Here is a 23,338-nt window from a genome sequence, read left to right as displayed (position 1 = left end):
AGACGGCATGTTCCAGTTCCCGCCAATATCCAGCAACTTCGCACAGCCATTGAGGAGTGGGACAACATTCCACAGGCCACAATCAACAGACTGATCAACTCTATGCGAAAGAGTGTCATGCTGCATGAGGCAAATGGTGGTCACACCAGATATTGACCATTTTTCTGATCCACGCCCCTACCTTTTTTTAAGGTATCTGTGACCAACAGATGCATATCTGTATTCCCAGCCATGTGAAATCCATAGATTACGGCCTAATTTATTTATTTAAATTGACTGATTCCCTTAAATGAACTGTAACTCAGTAAAATCTTTGAAATTGTTGTTTTTATATTTTTGTTCAGTACAGAATAGAAAATAAAATAATAGGATAGAATGTATTATTTCCGGAAGACAAACACTACAATTATTTAGTGTCTGGTAATATTTTTTACCATTACTTGATTGGTAGCGTAATATCCCAATGTTTCAAATAGAGAACTCAACCTCCTTTGTTCCTTGCTTACTGTACTGCCCCTTTAAAATAAGACATTTTAATCTAGGCGTGTTTCCTGCACCCATTAATTAGAAACGAGACAAACTCGCATCGCGTCCTGCGGGAAAGCAAAACCAACACACCTTATTTAGGCAACGATTATTTATGATATAGGCCAAATTTTTTACCATTTATTATTATGTCTTACTGAATAGACTAATATCAACATAAACCAAGCGATGACTGTCATGTGCGCGCATGTATTATCAGTTTTATGGATGTCACTCGGTCAAGGTCCACGCTCCTGATGCGAGTAGCAAGACTGGATTTCTTTCCTTTGGGCCAAGAAGATCTGACTCAAACAAATTCCGTTATTAAAGGGCAGAATTTAGGATACTGATTACTGTTCTACTCTAGAATGGAAGCCCTCTGGCACTGGAAGGAGGTGGACGCACTGAAACGAGGAGAACTTTGATTGCCGAAAATATGGATAGATGCATGGATTTGTTAAAATGAATGACACGAACGACAAGTGCTTCACAATCATGTCATTTCAGAGCAACTAACGTGGAGTGTTCATAGGAATAGGCATATTTGTGAGCTGAATCGCCCGTTTAAAAGGTGAAGGAAAAAACGGATCTCAAGGATTTTTCCTGTCACAGGGAAATGTACTTTACCGTATAATTTTCGTTTTGAAAGTCAAGTAAATATTGTAATTTACATAGTGGCCTATAAACGTATGTCACTATAGATTACTGAGTTGAACGAAAACTGTCAGTATGTCGGCGGTAATGATGACACGGAAGGTACGAAAATGGGAAAAGCTACCAGGGAAAAACACTTTCTGCTGTGATGGACGCGTAATGATGGCCCGGCAGAAAGGCGTCTTCTATCTAACCTTATTTCTCATCGTTGGCACCTGCTCCCTGTTCTTCGCATTCGAGTAAGTAGATCTGTTTATCCATTGTTTATTTGGGCGATGATCAAACAAGCAAGCAAGCTGTCAAAATGACGTTTCCCTAGGTGTGTAAAATGTTTTCTAGAATGAGGTATTTTTAGGGCCGCAAGTCCGATGAAACTAATAACCTGTAGTAGGCCTAAATATAGCCTTTATTTACCCTGCACCAAGCTATGAATTAAGTGATAAGGCGCATAAAATATTGAAAAAAATTCTCCCCACAAAAATCGTTGGCTGAGTGGTATCAGACAGGAACCATTATTGATTAATATATAGTCTTGCATATTTAAATATTGAATTCCCTTACTGTCCAGTGAAAGGGGCCCTTGCTCAACATTAAACATTGCCTTTCAGAACATAATAATAATAATAATAATAATAATAATAATAAACCATCAACCTAGCTTTACAGCCTGGTCTCATAGACGGCGCAACATAGTAAGTGTAAATCCGTAACACTCAAATTAGTAGTATATGTTTAGTAGGGCTACATATGACAGAAGTTGATTGTGGTGGATGAAATCTAGGTAACAAAGGTTGCATGTTTGAATCTCATCATGGACAACTTCAGCATTTTAGCTAATTACCAATTTTTCAACTACTTGCTACTTTGCAACTACTTAGCATGTTAGCTAACCCTTCCCCTAACTGTAACCCTTTAACCTAACCTGCAACTGTATTGGACTTGGCAGGTGGAGCTAGCTGGCCAGGTGTTTTACAACTGAGGTTTCAGAGTGAAACCGTAGCCCCCCAGAAACAGACTGGCTAAAGAGCAGTTCGGGCAATGCCTTGTCAGTGTGCCTGTCTAAATATTTTTTTGTTTGTTGCAGAATTATCATTAATTAATTTAAAAAAAATGGGGGGCCTCAAGGAAAAGTGGTCCAGTGTGTCCAGGCTGATTACTAGTTTTGCACTCCCCCTATAAATACACAATGTTTCCCTCCATGAAATGTATTGCATGATATTCTAACAGCTGGAATCAAGTTTTTCCAAGTAATTCTACTGGACAGGGACCATCACTGCTAGGCTTCTTGGCTTAATGTAATCATCCAGTGGACTGCTGAGGGGAGCTACAGCAGTGGCTGCAGACTGGAGCTCCCTGGGGCCTCTGACCCTACATTAGTGTCTGTGGACTGAAGCTCCCTGAGGCCTCTGGCTTTACAGTAAATGTGCAGCCCTTTCCATCGCTGTGTGCGCTCAATGGGAGTCTGGGTCGTGTCCATTAGGCACCAAATGTAAGAAAACGGACTGAAACAGGGAGTGGCTATATCTGGACTCGTCCAATCAATAACGCTCAATTTAATTTTACATTATTGAAACGTTTTGGCCTAATGAACAGAACATATTCTCTGAATCGCCACAGAGGGAAATGTTGTCCGCCCCTGGGCTGGAGTGGAGACTGATATTGCTGATCCCACTAGTTTAGCGCCTGAGGTTGGACCAGGCCCAACAGTAACTAATGGCCAGATCACCAGCACACTACATTCGTATTACAATTGCCCCATAATTATCCCTCATGGGGAGGACTGAATATTAACATAGAGATTGAGCTGGGGAACGGGCTGTAATTCAAAACTCTCCATTACGGAGCAATTTGAGCCATATCAGATCTAGCCCCTTGACAGGCTAATGACAATTTGCTGAAGAAAGAGGCACAGTGGTTTTCATGCTTTTCAGGAGTCATGTTTGAGAGAGTAGCTCACTACCACTAACCAACATCTAGTCACTCCTCTACCGGAAACTGAAGTGATAGCTGGGATCTTTAACTTCCACAAAAAAAAAAAAAAAATTAAATGTACTAACACAGTGGTTCCCAAACTTTTTATAGTCCCGTACCCCTTCAAACATTTAACCTGCAGCTGCGTACCCCCTCTAGCACCAGGGTCAGCACACTCTCAAATGTTGTTTTTTGCCATCATTGTACGCCTGCCCCACACACTACACGATACATTTTTTAAACATAAGAATGAGTGTAAGTTTGTCACAACCCGGCTCGTGAGAAGGAGCTCCTATAAGTAGGACCAGGGCACAAATAATAATAATCAATAATTTTGCTCTTTATTTAACCATCTTACATATAAAACCGTATTTGTTCATTGAAAATTGTGAATAACTCGCCACAGGTTAATGAAGGGTGTGGTTGAAAGGTTGCACATAACTCTGCAATGTTGGGTTGTATTGGAGAGAGTCTGTCTTAAATCATTTCCCCCACACAGTCTGTGCCTCTATTTAGTTTTCATGCTAGTAAGAGCCGAGAATCCACTCTCACATAGGTACGTGATTGCAAAAGTCATCAATCTCTTAACAGTGTGATTTGCCAAGGCAGGATACTCTGAGCGCAGCCCAATCCAGAAATCTGGCAGTGGCTTCTGATTAAATTAAATTTTCACAGAACCGCTTGTTGCAATTTCGATGTCTGTAAGCTTGAGTTAATTTGCACAAAAAAAATCATACAATGGAAAGACCTGTGTGTTGTCCTTGTTAATGCAGACAGAGAAGAGCTCTGTCTTCTTAATCATAGCCTCAATTTTGTCCCACACATTGAATATAGTTGTGACGTGTCCCTGTAAACCTAGTTTCAGATCATTCAGGCGAGAAAAAAACATCACCCAGATAGGCTAGTCGTGTGAAAAACATCATGCAAGCGGTCAAACAAGTGAAAATTATGGTCAGTAAAGAAAATTTTAAGCTCATCTCTCATTTAAAAACAAAACGTCAACACTTTGCCCCTTGATAACCATCACACTTCTGTATGTTGTAAAAGCGTTACATGGTCGCTGCCCATATCATTGCATAATGAAGAAAATACACAAGAGTTCAGGGGCCTTGCATTAACAAAGTTAACCATTTTCACTGTAGTTTCCAAAACGTCTTTCAAGCTGTCAGGCATTCCCTTGGCAGCAAGAGTCTCTTGGTGGATGCTGCAGTGTACCCAAGTGGCTCAGGAGCAACTGTTTGCAGTAGAGGTAGACCGATTAATCGGAATAGCAGAATAATTAGGGCCTGATTGTGGCCGATTTAAAAAAAAAAAAAAAAAAAAAAAAAAAAAAAAAAATAACAATAAAAAAATATAAAAAAAATTTACAAATAATAATAAAAAAAAAAAAAAACAACAAAAAATAAACAATTTAAGAATTTAAAAATACATTTATAATAAAAAAAAAATAGAATTAAATAAATAAAATATACTATATATATATAATTAAAAACAAAAAAAATTAGGCACAAGTTTGAAAAAGAGAAATAATCGAGACCAAAAAATAAATAAAAAATAAATTGTTTAACCTTTATTTAACTAGGCTGGTCAGTTAAGAACACATTCTTATTTTCAATGACGGCCTAGGAACGGTGGGTTAACTGCCTTGTTCAGGGGCAGAACGACAGATTTTTACCTTGTCAGCTCAGGGACTCGATCTCGTAACCTTCCGGTTACTAGTCTAACGCTCTAACCACTATCTTATAAAAAACAATCAACCTTAACATAATCACTAGTTAACTACACATGGTTGATGATATTACTAGTTTATCTAGTGTGTCCTGCATTGCATATAATCAATGCGGTGCCTGTTCATTTTTCATTGAATCACAGCCTACTTCTCCAAACGGGTGAGCGCATTCAAGAAAAAAGCACTGTCGTTGCACCAATGTGTACCTAACCATAAACATCAATGCCTTTCTTTAAAATCAATACACAAACCTGCATATTTAGTTTATATTGCCTGCTAACATGACTTTCTTTTAACTAGGGACATTGTCACTTCTCTTATGTTCCGAGCAAGCAGTCAGGGTATATGCAGCACTTTGGCCGCCTGGCTCGTTGTGAACTGTGTGATGACCATTTATTCCTAACAAAGACCGTAATTAATTTGCCAGAATTGTACATAATTATGACATAACATTGAAGGTTGTACAATGTAACAGCAATATTTAGACTTAGGGATGCCACCCGTTAGATAAAATACGGAACGGTTCCGTATTTCACTGAAAGAATAAACATTTTGTTTTCGAAATGATAGTTTCCGGATTTGACCATATTAATGACCCAAGGCTTGTATTTCTGTGTGTTATTAAGTCTATGATATTTGATAGAGCAGTCTGACTGAGCGGTGGTAGGCAGCAGCAGGCTCGTAAGCATTCATTCAAACAGCACTTTCGTATGTTTGCCAGCAGCTCTTCGTTGTGCTTCAAGCATTGAGCTGTTTATGACTTCAAGCTTATCAACTCCCGAGATTAGGCTGGTGTAACTGATGTGAAATGGCTAGCTAGTTAGCGAGATGCGCACTAATAGCATTTCAATCGGTGAAGGCACTCGCTCTGAGACCTTGAAGTAGTTGTTCCCCAAATGCCGTGGCATTTGTGGAGCAATGGCTAACGATGCTTCGAGGGTGGCTGTTTTCGATGTGTTCCTGGTTCGAGCCCAGGTAGGGGCGAGGAGAGGGACGAAAGTTATACTGTTACACTGGCAGTACTAAAGTGCCTATAAGAACATCCAATAGTCAAAGGTATATGAAATACAAATGGTATAGAGAGAAATAGTCCTATAATTCCTATAATAACTATAACCTAAAACTTATTACCTGGGAATATTAGAGACTCATGTTTAAAGGAACCACCAGCTTTCATATGTTCTCATTTTCTGAGCAAGAAACTTAAACGTTAGCTTTTTCACATGGCACATATTGCACTTTTACTTTCTTCTCCAACACTTTGTTTTTGCATTATTTAAACCAAATTGAACATGTTTCATTATTTATTTGAGGCTAAATAGATTTTATTGATGTATTATATTAAGTTAAAATAAGTGTTCATTCAGTATTGTTGTAATTGTCATTATTACAAATAAATAAATAAAAATCGACCTATTAATCGTTATCGGCTTTTTTTGGTCCTCCAATTATCGGTATCGGCGTTGAAAAATCATAATCGGTCGACCTCTAGTTTGCACGCACGTTACCACTCCACTATGTCTCCCTGTCATGGCGCTTGTGCCATCAGTACAGATACCAATACATCTTGACCACCAAAGTCCATTTGATGTACAGGACAGCTTTGTGACTTTAAAAATATCCTCTCATGTTGTCCTGGTTTGCAGAAGAGGATGTCTTCCTTAATTGACCCCCCCCATAAACATAACGGACATATACCAGGAGCTGTGCCAGGCACACCCCATATGTTGACTCATCCAGCTGTAACGCAAATAATTCACTGGCCTGTATGCGAAGCAGTAATTGTTTCAAAACATCTTCTGCCATGTCACTGATGTGTCATGAAACAGTGTTGTTTGATGGAGACATTGTCTGCATAGTTTTTGGGCCTTTTCCCCCAGCATTGTCCCAGCCATATCCGCAGCAGAAGGAAGAATGAAGTCATCCACAATAGTATTGGGCTTGCCTGGCCTAGCCACTTGGTAGCTCACCATATAAGACACTTCTAGCCCCTTATTAATGGTATCTGTTGCTTTTATACATGTCTTACTACTCGAAAGTCGTCTTAATTCTCACTCAAACTCCCGTGGCTTATTTTTCAAAATGGCATTTTTGGTATCTACATTTCTGCACAAGAGTGAAGGTTTCATCGAGTTGTGAACTAGTACTTGTGCACATAAACTCAGCAAAAAAGAAATGTCCCCTTTTCAGGACCCTGTCTTTCAAAGATAATTTGTAAAAATCCAAGTAACTTCACAGATCTTCATTGTAAAGGGTTTAAACACTGTTTCCCATGCTTGTTCAATGAACCATAAAAAATTTATGAACATGCACCTGTGGAACAGTCGTTAAGACACTAACAGCTTACAGACGGTAGGCAATTAAGGTCACATTTTTTTTTTACATTTTACATTTTAGTCATTTAGCAGACGCTCTTATCCAGAGCGACTTACAGTAGTGAATGCATACATTTCATACATTTTTTTCCCTGTGCTGGCCCCCCGTGGGAACACTTATGAAAATTTAGGACACTAAAGAGGCCTTTCTACTGACTCTGGAAAAACACCAAAAGAAAGATGCCCAGGGTCCCTGCTCATCTGCGTGAACGTGCCTTAGGCATGCTGCAAGGGAGGCATGAGGACTGCAGATGTGTCCAGGGCAATAAATTGCAATGTCCGTACTGTGAGACGCCTAAGACGGCGCTACAGGGAGACAGGACGAATGGCTGATCCTCCTCGAAGTGGCAGACCACGTGTAACAACACCTGCACAGGATCGGTACATCCGAACATCACACCTGTGGGACAGGTACAGGATGGCAACAACAACTGCCCGAGTTGCACCACGAATGCACAATCCCTCCATCAGTGCTCAGACCATCTGCAATAGGCTGAGAGAGGCTAGACTGAGGGCTTGTAGGCCTGTTGTAAGGCAGGTCTTTCACCAGACATCACCGGCAACAACGTCACCTATGGGCACAAACCCACCGTCGCTGGACCAGACAAGACTGGCAAAAAGTGCTCTTCACTGACGAGTCGCGGTTTTGTCTCACCAGGGGTGATGGTCAGATTCGCGTTTATCGTTGAAGGAATGAGCATTACACCAAGGCCTGTACTCTGGAGCAGGATCGATTTGGAGGTGGAGGGTCCGTCATGGTCTGGGGCGGTGTGTCACAGCATCATCGGACAGAGCTTGTTGTCATTGCAGGCAATCTCAACGCTGTGTGTTACAAGGAAGACATCCTCCTCCCTCATGTGGTACCCTTCCTGCAGGCTCATCCTGACAATGCCACCAGCCATACTGCTCGTTCTGTGCAGGAATGTCAGTGGTCTGCCATGACCACCGAAGAGCCCGGATATCAATCCCATTGTGCACGTCTGGGACCTGTTGGATCGGAGGGTGAGGGCTAGGGCCATTCCCCCCAGAAATGTCTGAACTTGCAGGTGCCTTGGTGGAAGAGTGGGGTAACATCCACAGCAAGAACTGGCTGATCTGGTGCAGTCCATGAGGAGGCAATGCACTGCAGTACTTAATGCAGCTGGTGGCCACACCAGAGATACTGACTGTTACTTTGGATTTCGACCCCCCCCCTTGTTCAGGGACACATTATTCCATTTCTGTTAGTCACATGTCTGTGGAACTTGTTCAGTTTGTCCGTTGTAGAATCTTATGTTCATACCAATATTTGCACATGTAAATTTACACAGTTGACAATGGGAGGATGTTTCTTTTTTTGCTGAGTTTATAACACACTGTGGCTGAGGAAAGGCTGTACTCCCAATATAATTGAACCCCAAATCAATGTATTTCTCATCATATTTGTGCCTCTACGATGGTCCCTGTCGTTCGGTGCTTTCCCGGGTAAAGGGGCAGTAGCTCTTTGGCTGCATCAGATTCACAACTGTGTGTCCATGCTAGCTGGGGTAACAACAAATATAGAATTACTGATCGTTGAAGCAGAACTTATTTCGTCAACAGGTGCAGGTGTAGTACTGCTGGTAGTAGCAGTACTACCAGTAGAGCTGGTATGTGTCTCTATGGACGCGGGCCTTACTTTTATTTAACCATTTTATCAATTTTGGAGCAAATGGAATGAGCAGCAGCTACGTTTTGGCTACATACGGACCGTTAGTGGAATTCCCGCTAGAGGGTAACGGTTGATGTGATTGGATGTTAATTATTTGACTAGGCTACCTGTATTTGACATTGTTTTTATTTCGCTGAACACTAGATGGTTTAATTTTATTTTTGGCATTGAAACATGGCCACTATGGCGAGGGGGGGGATTGATTGTAAATGTAAAGGTGAATCACATTGGGAATACCTGTCCTAACACATAGATGTCTAAATCTTAAAATGCCCATGGATCATGGGCCAAACAAATCCAAATCTGCACCTAAAAAGAGAGACATCTATATAGACAGGACTTCTCCAATTCCCATGGATCTGGCCTTGTCCCATGAGCTATTTGGACTGTATGTACAGTACCAGTCAAAAGTTTGGACACCTACTCATTCAACGGTTTTTCTGTGTGTATATATATATATGTATATGTATATGTATATATATGTATATATAATTTTTTTTTTGACATTGTATAATAGTGAAGACATCAAAACTATGAAATGACACATACAGAATCATGTAGTAACCAAAAAAGTGTTAAACAAATATAGTTTATATTTGAGATTCTTCAAAGTAGCCACCCTTTGTCTTGATGATAGCTTTGCACACTCTTGACATTCTCTCAACCAGCTTCATGAGGTAGTGCCTTGTTAATTTGTTGAATTTCTTTCCTCCTTAAAACCTCTTACATCTAAACGTTCTGCTAGCGGAACACCACTCCAATATCCAATGATTGGGCGTGGCGCGAAATACAAACTCCTCGAAAATCCGAATCAATTTTTCAAACATATGACTATTTTACACCATTTTAAAGACAAGACTCTCCTTTATCTAACCACACTGTCCGATTTCAAAAAGGCTTTACAACGAAAGCAAAACATTAGATTATGTCAGCAGAGTACCCAGCCAGAAATAATCAGACACCCATTTTTCAAGCTAGCATATAATGTCACAAAAACCAAAACCACAGCTAAATGCAGCACTAACCTTTTGATGATCTTCATCAGATGACACTCCTAGGACATTATGTTATACAATACATGCATGTTTTGTTCAATCAAGTACATATTTATATCAAAAAACAGCTTTTTACATTAGCATGTGACGTTCAGAACTAGCATTCCCACCGAACACTTCCGGTGAATTTACTAAATTGCTCACGATAAACGTTCACAAAAAACATAACAATTATTTAAAGAATTATAGATACAGAACTCCTTTATGCAATCGCGGTGTTCAATTTTAAAATAGCTTTTCGGTGAAAGCACATTTTGCAATATTCTGAGTAGATAGCTCGCCATCACGGGCTAGCTAATTTGACACCCACCAAGTTTGGTACTCACCAAACTCAGATTTACTATAAGAAAAATTGGATTACCTTTGCTGTTCTTCGTCAGAATGCACTCCCAGGACTTCTACTTCAACAACAAATGTTGGTTTGGTTCCAAATAATCCATAGTTGTATCCAAATAGCGGCGTTTTGTTTGTGCGTTCAAGACACTATCCGAAGGGTGACACGCGGACGCGTATCGTGACAAAAAATGTCAAAATATTCCATTACCGTACTTCGAAGCATGTCAACCACTGTTTAAAATCAATTTTTATGCGATTTTTCTCGTAAAATAGCGATAATATTCCGGCCGGGAGTCGTTGTTTTCGATCAAAGACTGAAAAAGTAAAATGGACTCTTCATGCGCACACCCGTCTCATTGTTCTCAGATCGACCACTTACCAAATGCGCTACTGTTTTTCAGCCAGAGACTGCAAAGTCATCATTCAACGTTCTGGCGCCTTCTGAGAGCCTATGGGAGCCTTAGAAAATGTCACGTTACAGCAGAGATCCTTTGTTTTGGATAGAGATGACAAAGAAGGCCAAGAAATGGTCAGACAGGGTACTTCCTGTTTAGAATCTTCTCAGGTTTTGGCCTGCCATTTGAGTTCTGTTATACTCAGACACCATTCAAACAGTTTTAGAAACTTTGGAGTGTTTTCTATCCAAAGCTACTAATTACATGCATATTCTAGTTTCTGTGCAGGAGTAATAACCAGATTAAATCGGGTACGTTTTTTTATCCGGCTGTGAAAATACTGCCCCCTATCCATAACAAGTTAATACGTTTGAGCCAATCACTTGTGTTGTGACAAGGTAGGGGTGGTATAAAGAAGATGGCCCTATTGGTGAAAGACCAAGTCCATATTATGACAAGAACAGCTCAAATAAGCAAACTGAAACGATAGTCCGTCATTAGTTTAAGACATGGTCAGTCAATTTGGAACATTTCAAGAAGTTTCTTCAAGTGTAGTCGCAAAAACCATCAAGCACTATGATGAAACTAGCTCTCATGAGGACCGCCACAGGAAAGGAAGACCCAGAGGTACGTACCTCTGCTGCAGAGGACAAGTTGATTAGAGTTAACTGCACCTCAGATTGCAGCCCAAATAAATGTGTCATAGAGTTCAAGTAACCGACACATCTCAACCTCCACTGTTCAGAGGAGACTGCGTGAATCAGGCCTTCATGGTCGAATTGCTGCAAATAAACCACTACTAAAGGACACCAACGAGAGGAAGAGACTTGTTGGGGCCAAAAAACACGAGCAATGGACATTAGACCGGTGGAAATCTGTCTGCGTGGAGAAGGTGGTGTGGGGGTGCTTTGCTGGGGACACTGTTGGTGATTTATTTAGAATTCAAGGCACACTTAACCAGCATGGCTTCCACAGCATTCTGCAGCGATACACCATCCCATCTGGTTTGCGCTTAGTGGGAGTCTCATTTGTTTTTCAGCAGGACAATGACCCAACACGCCTCCAGACTGTAAAGGCTATTTAACCAAGGAGGAGAGTGATGGAGTGCTGCATCAGATGACCTGGCCTCCACCATCACCTGACCTCTACCCAATTGAGATGGTTTGGGATGAGTTGGACCGCAGAGTGAAGAAAAAGCAGCGTACACGTGCTCCGCATATGTGGGAACTTCTTCAAGACAGTTGGAAAAGCATTCCAGGTTAAGCTGGTTGAGATAATGCTAAGTGTGCAAGCTGTCATCAAGGCAAAGGGTGGCTACTTTGAAGAATCTCAAATATAAAATAAATTTTGATTTGTGTAACACTTTTTTTTGTTGCTTACATGTTACTTACTAAGTGTTATTTCATAGTTTTGATGTCTTCACTATTATTCTACTATGTAGAAAAGTCAAAATAAAGAAAAACCCTTGAATGAGTAGGTGTGTCCAAACTTTTGACTGGTACTGTATGTCCTTTATGGACTGTATGGCATGATAATAGGAGTTGGCTACAGCACATGGAGTTATGGAATGAGGTTGCCATGGATCATCTATGGGACAGATTCTGCAGCTGGACACGGGGGGTCTGTGATTCTGTTGTATCTGGCAACAGTTTGACATTCCTCATTTAGCAAGAATGTTACTAATATTTCTGTAGACTAAACTACTAGTCGTATGTGAGTAAGGAAACAATGATGGAAACCACTTTTGATGGCTGTGCTTTCATGGTTTACACCAATAGGATACTGGTCAGGATAATCTTCACTGGTGTAGCATCCTCTTTACACTGAATATATGTAGTCGTTTTCAGAGGGGAGACAGATCTAACCATGGGTTTGTTCTTTAGACACCAAACTAAAGAAAACGGCCTGAATCTGAGTGAAACAGAGGTCCTATCTGAGCTTGGCCATGAACAAATGCTCGTGTTAATTTTCCATTTTCGTTTGCAAACTGTTTTGCTTTGTGTACCCTAACAAACACAACCCACTTCTGACAGCTCAAGGTCAACAACTTTAGAGGAATCCTACGATTATATTACTCTAGGAGATCCAGCTTAGTTATCCTCCCACTAATTATATTGATGTTTGTCCGTGAAGATCCAACACACACATTTCTTCCTTGGGAATCAATTCACTGCATTAGGGCCAGGTTCCTTTCATGTTCGTTTTTGGATTAGAAAGTAGCAACAGGGCATAGATTGGAGGACAGAGAGACAGTGTACTCTGAGCAGGCTGGACCCAGTCCAAGAACAACCAACCAACTGGGTAAACCTCTACTTATCACCAACCATCAGCAGTCTAGTGAGGGAGGCTCCCCCTGAAGAGTAGCTGCCCTACAAATGAGCAACACTTACACAAAACAGGTGTTGTAGGATGAAGCAATCTCCATGCTTTTGGTCCCTTTTCCAGCATTGATTCGTACAACATTATTGTGTGGTCTTTGTATGTTTTGCAACAAACAGAAATTAGCATTTCTTATTGGTCCAGGTCCCTAATTTTCTGTATTTTTTTCCTTCTGTTTGATGCTTAATGAACAGGCTCAGGCTTTGATAGTCATTTGGCTCTGTGAACTGAAGGCCTGGCTGCTGCTGTACAAGTCCTCATGGGGGTGGCTAGTCTAGCAGAGCGGCCCTTGGCTTCTCCCGGTCAGATCCCTCAAATATATTGTGTGTGGCTCGGGAGGGGGCGAGATCGTGCTGACCTTAGTGTTACTCTGGCCAGAGGATATCTAGTAACAGAACTGAGGTCCCCCCGGATATCCATCTTCCCCTCTGTGTGTATGTCTCCAAATCAGCAAATTAAATGTGTTTTATGATTGAACAGGTAAAGGTAGTCACTCCCTGGTTGTCTGTTTTCTTCTTCATTTTGGTGTCTAATTAACACAACCCAGTCAGTGCCCTGATTTCATATTCAGAACCTACTGTATCTATTTCCAATTATCATGAAGTAGTCTTTGTTCCCTGAAAGATTTCTTGTTTAAGGTTTTGTTGTGTTATTAGGGAGAGTGAATTTCAGTGAAATTATCCTGTTCATATCTGTACTTCAAGTCAAGGAGGCGAGCTAGGGAGAGACACTTTACATGTTTTTCACCTCCATCCAAGTGCTTTGAAATGGATGACGCATGCCACCATTCTCCCAAGAAATGTCTGATATCATCTCTTTAAAAGACTCAGGTGTGCGGTATTGCCACTCTGGCAGCATTTTGGGTCTTAAGGTTTCGGTCCCTTCTCAATTTTCAGATCAATATGCTGTGTGTCCCAAATGGCACTCCACTGGGCCCTGGTCAGAAGTAGTGCACTATAGGGGAAAGGGTGCCATTTGGAACACAGGCGTTGTATTGCAGTGGCTTGTTGGGTTCTTATTGATTCTCCACACTACTATGTTCCTTTTTCCTCTCTCTGTCAGAGGTCACATCGTTGTGATCTGATTTATTAATGAATCACTTTGTTCTGCTCCACGGTTACAACTTTTTGTTGCTGATGCAACTTGTTTCTGAATATTAATATCAGACAGTTTTCAATTCCAACTGGTTTTAAAATGACCGCCCATTTAGTTGATTGTCCTTAAGTTGAGTAACCAATTGTAGTGTTATTTTTTTTAGAGTTCATTAATATACACTGCTCAAAAAAATAAAGGGAACACTTAAACAACACAATGTAACTCCAAGTCAATCACACTTCTGTGAAATCAAACTGTCCACTTAGGAAGCAACACTGATTGACAATAAAATTCACATGCTGTTGTGCAAATGGAATAGACAACAGGTGGAAATTATAGGCAATTAGTAAGACACCCCCAATAAAGGAGTGGTTCTGCAGGTGGGGACCACAGACCACTTCTCAGTTCCTATGCTTCCTGGCTGATGTTTTGGTCACTTTTGAATGCTGGCGGTGCTTTCACTCTAGTGGTAGCATGAGATGGAGTCTACAACCCACACAAGTGGCTCAGGTAGTGCAGCTCATCCAGGATGGCACATCAATGCGAGCTGTGGCAAGAAGGTTTGCTATGTCTGTCAGCGTAGTGTCCAGAGCATGGAGGCGCTACCAGGAGACAGGCCAGTATATCAGGAGACGTGGAGGAGGCCGTAGGAGGGCAACAACCCAGCAGTAGGACCGCTACCTCCGCCTTTGTGCAAGGAGGCGCACTGCCAGAGCCCTGCAAAATGACCTCCAGCAGGCCACAAATGTGCATGTGTCTGTTCAAACGGTCAGAAACAGACTCCATGATGGTGGTATGAGGGCCCGACGTCCACAGGTGGGGGTTGTGCTTACAGCCCAACACCGTGCAGGACGTTTGGCATTTGCCAGAGAACACCAAGATTGGCAAATTCGCCACTGGCGCCCTGTGCTCTTCACAGATGAAAGCAGGTTCACACTGAGCACGTGACAGAGTCTGGAGACGCCGTGGAGAACTTTCTGCTGCCTGCAACATCCTCCAGCATGACCGGTTTGGCGGTGGGTCAGTCATGGTGTGGGATAGCATTTCTTTGGGGGGCCGCACAGCCCTCCATGTGCTCGCCAAGAGGTAGCCTGACTGCCATTAGGTACCGAGATGAGATCCTCAGACCCCTTGTGAGACCATATGCTGGAGCGGTTGGCCCTGGGTTCCTCCTAATGCAAGACCATGCTAGACCTCATGTGGCTGGAGTGTGTCAGCAGTTCCTGCAAGAGGAAGGCATTGATGCTATGGACTGGCCCGCCCGTTCCCCAGACCTGAATCCAATTGAGCACATCTGGGACATCATGTCTCGCTCCATCCACCAACGCCACGTTGCACCACAGACTGTCCAGGAGTTGGCGGATGCTTTAGTCCAGGTCTGGGAGGAGATCCCTCAGGAGACCATCCGCCACCTCATCAGGAGCATGCCCAGGCATTGTAGGGAGGTCATACAGGCACGTGGAGGCCACACACACTACTGAGCCTAATTTTGACTGGTTTTAAGGACATTACATCAAAGTTGGATCAGCCTGTAGTGTGATTTTCCACTTTAATTTTGAGTGTGACTCCAAATCCAGACCTCCATGGGTTGATAAATTGGATTTCCATTGATTATTTGTGTGATTTTGTTGTCAGCACATTCAACTATGTAAAGAAAAAAGTATTTAATAAGATTATTTCTTTCATTCAGATCTAGGATGTGTTGTTTTTTGATGTCACTAAACCGCACCCTTACTGTAGGCAGGGGTGGAAATCCCGGGGGGGACGGGTGGGGACACGACACCCCATCCTGGGAAAAATATTTGTCCCCCCCAATATATCACTGAAACATAACTGTAATTTAAATAATATTAATAATACGCAATGAAAGAAATTGTGCTGATTATAGACACTTAATAGCGCGTTTTTAAGTTTCAAAAGATTGCGACCCCCCCCCCCCCCCCACCCTTTGCCTCACAATGGTTTGATCCACTGCCAGTTCCTTAGTTGGCAAGGTAAGAGGGGTCGTGTCTACTGTCTGAAAGGCACTCAATGAACGTAACTGACGTGAGGTTAATCCAGTCAATCGCGCACACACACTAGCTGAATATGCAGAGCTAGCGCGCAAATATTAACTATTAAGCTAGCTAGTACCTATTCCATTTATGTGGCCTCGTCAAAGATGGAATCTTTGCCATCGTCAATTTATTCCAAGATCAGAACGCAGATGATGTAAATTAGTGCTTCAAAGACCCTGTGATAAGGTTAGCGATAAACTGAAGTCCAAACTGAACAGAACTACACTCTCTTCTACCATTGTCTTAAATATATTTAATGGTCTCGGTAGAAAAGCTAAATTGTCGCAAGGGAACTTTTATTTATTTATTTTATTTCACCTTTATTTAACCCGGGTAGCAAAGATTATAGCAAACACCACTGAAATGGTGTTCGCTAGCTTTGCAAATTCAGCTATTGTTGGAAGCCAGCCAATATGAAACAAACTATTAAAATTACAAAAGGTTGCAGCATATGTTGTGTAAATGGTGAACTCATACAGCTGTCAACTCTTGTCATTTTAATCCGTTTCACATTTGCTAGCTACCTTTTTAGATCGAAGCCCAAATAGAATGATAAAAGGTAAGATGATAGAAGCCCATCTCCTACTGTAAATAACTACACACACTGTGTGTGTGTGTGTAGCCAGCCAGCCAGCCAGGTAGAAAAATGGCAGAAAAATAAAAGACGCACATCAGAGTATTTTTCAGTACACCAAAACGCAAAGTAAGAACCCTAGTAGCCTAATATCTCAAAGACTAGTTGATAAAATGTTCATAAGAAAGAAATGAAATTCTAATGGAAATGTTTCACAATGATGTCATTAGGCAGAGCAGGCAACAGATGGCACACAGACAGCAGAGTTGGGGACAGATATGCAGGGACAGACTGGCAGAGACAGGGAGTCTCAGGTAAGTTTGTTGAGTCTTTGTTTGGCAACATTATGAAAGGTTCTCAATTTTTTTTTACTTGTAAAATAGGAACATAATTGGAAAATGCCATGGATACCCCCACTCTCAATTTAAACTGGTGACTGAACTAAGATTTGTTAAAGGCAATGGTATTGCTGTTGTAATTAGTTGTGTAGTTTTGGGTACCGGTAGTTAGGAGTACGGCAAACACCTTATTTCCTTGGTTCCTCAATATACATTTACCATATTACAATGTAGGCTATGTGTTACAGCACTACTTTTGGTGTCCCCCTCAGGAATTGCTCTTGAGAGAATTTCATGTAATTGTCCCCTCCAAAGTTGATATCAGATTTTCGCCCCTGACTGTAGGTTGGGGTTCCTTTCTTATTGTTCAAAGGGCAATGTCCAGCCAGCACTTTGAGGTCTTAGTCTTGTGGCAATTCTTGGTCTCAAGCCAATATGTCATGAAGACAACCGGGCACAAACCTTGGTAAGTTCAGATAGGAGATTTATGTCTAGAACAAACATGACATGTAGAATAAGGAGTCACATACTACCTGCAGAACATGCCTCAGTTGTTGCTGAGATGACTGTGGCTTAGAGATCACTATAGGAACTCTGGTCAGAATATACAGCGGCGAATATTATGGAACTATTTCCTGGGTCAGAGAACTGTTTACTGTGTGTGAGAGGGTGTGAGACCTTACAAAAGAGAGAAGTTACACAGCAGGCCTACTGCAGATCTGCTAGCGCAGCAATATAGTACATAATTCATTGTTATTGTGATTCACTTCTGCTCTCCAACAGACAGCTAACGCCGGTGTTATGACTTCATAAAGGCTGGGTATGAGTTACTCAGTGAAGGCAAATGTCAGGTGTGGCTAAGGCATGACATATTCCTCGGTTCTACTTTTTTAAGGCTGCAACGTCTCTACTTTAGAGGCCTCTCCTCATCTCCACTCTTGAAATACATGATCGGACGGTTTCCCAGACACAGATTAAGCCTAGTCCTGGGCTAAAAAGCAGGAAATTGGGCAGAAAAGTCTCAAACTGAGAATTGCACCCGTTTCATGGACACCTCAACTAAAGTTGAAGAGAACCACAAAAATATTATTTCTTACTTCTTGTTACTTAACAAGTCCTGTACCTATCCTCTTATCAGTGTTTTGAGTGTGAAGTTAAATGGTTTAAAGTCTAGATTCGAGAGCCCTCAATCAAATGTCCCTTCCCCTCCAGTGGTTAAAAGTTAACAGTAGTGTTCACTCTGCATCTGTTACCTATTATAATTGATACCAGGTAGAGCCAGTGGTTGATATGTTAGCTCAGCTTTCAATGTATGAAAAATAACTGGCTGTTACAAGCCTCGTGTTAGGAAAGTGTGTGACAAATTGTACAGGTTCTATGGCATGCAGGTTGGGCTCAAGGCCCAATTTTAAAGGGATAGTTCAGAGAAATTGCATATTTGGATATCTTAAAGGAATTTTGTTGTCCAATGGCTTAGTTTGATGTTATTTTGAGATGACTTGAGCATAAATATAGCCTACTTTGAACACTAATTTGGGAAGCCTTTCTCGCCGACGACAACGGGGAAGAGAAAGAACAAACAAGAAATATATGAAAACATATATTAAAGGCCCAATGCAGTCAAACGAGAGTTCCTGTTTTTTTATATATTTTTCCACACTGAGGTCGGGTACGAATATTGCTAAATTGTGAAAATTAGGATAATGCCTTTTATTTTTTATTTTCAATTTTATGATATATTTTTTCAATTTTTGTATTATTTTTTTAAGTGTAAGATCTGTTTGAAAAGACTGCCTGAAATGTTGCCTGTTTTGGAGGGAGGGAGTTGTAGCCTGCCTTGTGATATCACCAGCTGGTAAATTAGGTTGTGTCTACAGTTACATGCGACTTCGGCTATGAGAACACAAAGTTTGCATTGAAAAGACTGGTCTAGACATACAAAAGTCGCATTGTGGTCTGATTATGTTCAGATCTGTCTGACTACTTCAGGAGGTGGTCAGGGATGCATTGTGTGGGGATTTCTCCTCAATCTGGATTCTATCAGAATACTAAAACTGCATGAACTGGCAAGTCCAGAGACAGCCTTAGTTAATAGACCAATAAGAGTTCCAAACCCCTCGGCCAATAACAGCTAGTTTTCAGTTTTCCCCTCACTCAGACCACTCCCAGACAGTCCTAGCAAAATTCTTGCTTGAGAAATGGCTATTTTTGTTTCTTTTTCACCATGTTTTCAATTAAAAATCACAAGGTGCTTAATTATAACCCAGCAAGGATGTGATGTTGAGATAAAAATGGCTGCATTGGACCTTTTTTAAGAAAATGAAATTCAATCATATTGAGAGATTTTCAGAAGGCAAATAATACTGAACACAGAATCTGACAATGAGTGTTGAGTCTGAATGTGATTAATTACGCTGTTGATGGAAAAACTGAAATGGCAAAATGAAAAGGGCCTTGCTTAAATTTGACTGGTTTATCGCATTGTTTAAAAAAATTAAATAAAGCTCTGGCCATCTGCCTCAGGGCTTAAACTAGTGGAAATATATATTGATTGGATGGATCTCTGCTCCTTTTCATTTTTCCATTAGTGTTGAAAAGGTAGCCTGGTCCCAGATCTGTTTGTGCTGTCTTTCCAACTCCTATGGTCATTGTCAAGGCAAAGGAGTTGGACACAGCGCAAACAGATGTGGAACCAGACTATTAAATAGGTACTGGGGGGAAACGTATGGCACCAGTATGCACACTTACCTGTCTAATCTACATAGTGGGGCAAAAGGCACTAAGAGTTCAAAGGAATAAATCCTGAAGTCAAGTCAATCTCCATAATGTGAAAGGAACAGGTAGACTTTGTCACCCTGTGTTTTGTTGACTCACTCTTGTACACTGTAGCTACACCCCTCCCCATACTCCTATTCCTCCCTCTTACCGAACATTTTCACTATGGTGTTTGAGTCAGCATAAAATGGCACCCAAACAAAAAGAGGAAATGAAACATTTAAGGGAACTGAATGACAGAACCAGCCTAACCAGTCAGTGTCTGGGGCTTCCATCATAAACGTGCCTTGTGCATGTGTACCAGACTGATTTGGGAGAAAGTTTGTTTTTCAACTAGAACGCATTTTCTTGGATTGATTATGTTTTGGGATTTTGTAGGAAGATCCACCATCTTTATACATCAGGATCCACAAGAAATCTGGTGTTTTTAAAATAATTTCCGTTTAACATACAGTACCTCTTGCATGATCAAACTCATATCCTGTTACACTAGTTATACTGAAATACACAAGACTCATCAACCTGTCCAGCAGGACATTGCCCTTTACTGTATGACCAGATGTGGTAATACTTTCCCATTCTATCTTCATAAGGAATTATATGCGTCATCTATAACTCATTAGGTGTAATACATGTGCTTATGCATTATGAAGAGGGTGTTCCTAGGACATATCTCCACATGGGGAGCAGTGCATTATAATGCCTCATGCACAGCTTGTATGGCATTACACATGTGATTATTATGAAGAGGGAAGTTTTACAAATTAGTACCAGTCAAGTTTGGACACACCTACTCATTCAAGGGTTTTTCTTTATTTTCCCTATTTTTCTACATTTGATTTGATTTGGATCTCTTTTAGTCCCCATTTGGACTAATCTTCCAAGAGTCCTTAAATATTAAAATACAATTTATATACACATATAACACACTATTACAAACATACATAATATACTAACATTGTAGAATAATAGTGAAGACATCAAAACCATGAAATAACACATGGAATCATGTAGTAATGAAAAAATGGTTAAACAAATCCAAATATATTTTTGATTCTTCAAAGTAGCTACCCTATGCCTTGATGACAGCTTTGCACATTCTTGGCATTATTACATTTACATTTTACATTTTAGTCATTTAGCAGACGCTCTTATCCAGAGCGACTTACAGTAGTGAATGCATACATTTCATACCTTTTTTTTGTACTTTTTTTGTATTATCTCAACCAGCTTCACCTGGAATGCTTTTCCAACAGTCTTGAAGGAGTTCCCACATGCTAAGCACTTGTTGGCTGCTTTTCCTTCAGTGTCAGGTCCAACTCATCCTAAACCATCTCAATTTGGTTGAGTTCAGGTGACTATGGAGGCCAGGTCATCTGATGCAGCACTCATCACTCTCCTTCTTGGTCAAATAGCCCTTACACAGCCTGGAGGCGTGTTGGGTCATTGTCTTATTGAAAAACAAATGATAGTCCCACTAAGCGCAAACCAGATGGGATGGCGTATCACTGCAGTATGCTCTGGTAGCAATGCTGGTTAAGTGTGCCTTGAGTTCTACATAAATAACTGACAGTGTCACCATCATAACACCACCTCCATGCTTCACTGTGGAAACCACACATACGGAGATCATCTGTTCACCTACTCTCCGTCTCACAAAGACATGGCAGTTGGAACCAAAAATCTCATTTGGACTCATCAGTCCAAAAGGACAGATTTCCACCGGTCTAATGTCCATTGCTTGTGTTTCTTGGCCCAAGCAAGTCTCTCTCTTATTCTTATTGGTGACCTCTAGTAGTGGTTTCTTCGCAGCAATTCTCTGAACTGTTTATATGTCTGTTACTTGAACTCTGAAGCATTTATTTCGTCTGCAATTTCTGATGCTATTAACTCTAATGAACTTATCCTCTGCAGCAGAGGCAACTATGGGTTTTCCTTTCCTGTGGCGGTCCTCATGAGAGCCAGTTTCATCATAGCACATAATGGTTTTTGCGACTGCACTTGAAGAAACCTTAAGTTCTTGAAATTTTCAGAATTGACTGACCTTCATGTCTTGAAGTAATGAAGCTGTTGTTTCTCTTTGCTTATTTGAGCTGTTCTTGCCATAATATGGAGTTGGTCTTTCACCAATTAGGGGTGGAATACAGGAGAGAGCCCTATCTTGTCACAACACAACTGATTGGCTCAATCGCATTTAGAAGGAAAGAAATTACGCAAATGAACTTTTAACAAGGGACACCTGTTAATTGAAATGCATTCCAGGTGACTACCTCATGAAGCTGGTTGAGAGAGTGCCAATTGTGTGCAAAGCTGTCATCAGGGCAAAGGGTGGCATCTTTGAAGAATCTCAAATATAAACTATTTGTTTAACACTTTTTTGTTGTTGGTTACTACATGATTCTGTAGGTGTTATTTCATAGTTTTGATGTCTTCACTATTGTACAATGTCAAAAAAATAAAACAAATACAGAAAAACCCTTGAATGAGTAGGTGTCCAAATATATTTACATTTGTTTAACACTTTTTTTGCTGACTACATGAGTCCGTGTTAATTCATTAGTTTTAATGTCTTCACTATTATTCTACAATGTAGAATATAGTAAAAATAAAGACAAACCCTTAAATGAGTAGTTAACTTTTGACTGGTACTTATATATATATATATATCTCCTTACATTGTGGATGTGTGATCTCTCCACATGGGGAAGGAGAGCAGCTTCTCTATTAATAGCTCAATGCAGTGGCCTGTGGTGCTTGCCAATCTGCCGCAGCACTTTACAGAATGCCTTTGCCACCATGACAGGAAAATGGGCTTTTTTTGTGGGGCGTCCTGGCTGCAGAGTGGCGTCCTGAGTCTATTGGCAGTTTTACAGTTTAGGCATGCCAATTGGACTCGTGTTAATACTGCTCCTCCCCCCTCCGGAGGGTGAGAGCGTTTAGAAGTGTAAACATGGTCTCCGGCTGTTGTTGATTCTTGGGCCATGGCTGCAGTGTCTGTGTGAAGCCCTAGGGAAGGGTTGCAGACCAAACTGTTTTAACTGCATGCTGCGTCAGTAAACAACTTCTGAACACAGTTCTACAAGGACGTGTAGAGGCTTGTTTCTCAGTGCCGACTGTTTGTGCAGCGCTTTTGTTGACAATTAGGGGATTCTAATAGTCTCATGTGTAAGACGAGGGCTTCTTCAACCTCTGGTATAGTTATCTTCACAGCCGTATTATTGTGCTGCCATAAAGGGGAAACACAGATTTGCTCCTGGGCCATGTAAATACATATAAAGAAATATCAGATATTGAGTGTGAAATGGAAGACAAGAAATTAAAATGTTCCACTCACAATTCATGAGGATTTGCATCATAACTAAATAGAATAATCACATGGTACTGTAACTA

General features: G+C 41.0%; 1 protein-coding gene across 1 annotated transcript in view; it reads left to right on the top strand.

The window, feature by feature from the left end:
• Positions 1-549: 549 nt before the first annotated feature.
• Positions 550-23,338, top strand: part of LOC106604552 (palmitoyltransferase ZDHHC9) — a 54,717-nt gene continuing 31,928 nt past the window's right edge. The window contains exon 1 of the mRNA XM_014199304.3: positions 550-1,418. Coding sequence (XP_014054779.3) covers positions 1,255-1,418 — 164 coding nt within the window. The 5' untranslated portion in view covers positions 550-1,254. The remainder of the gene's footprint in view (positions 1,419-23,338) is intronic.

The sequence above is a fragment of the Salmo salar genome, chromosome 05 (assembly GCF_965601325.2).
Source record: "Salmo salar chromosome 05, fSalSal1, whole genome shotgun sequence".
NCBI classification, from domain to species: domain Eukaryota; kingdom Metazoa; phylum Chordata; class Actinopteri; order Salmoniformes; family Salmonidae; genus Salmo; species Salmo salar.
This window is presented reverse-complemented; position numbering and strand designations above follow the sequence as displayed.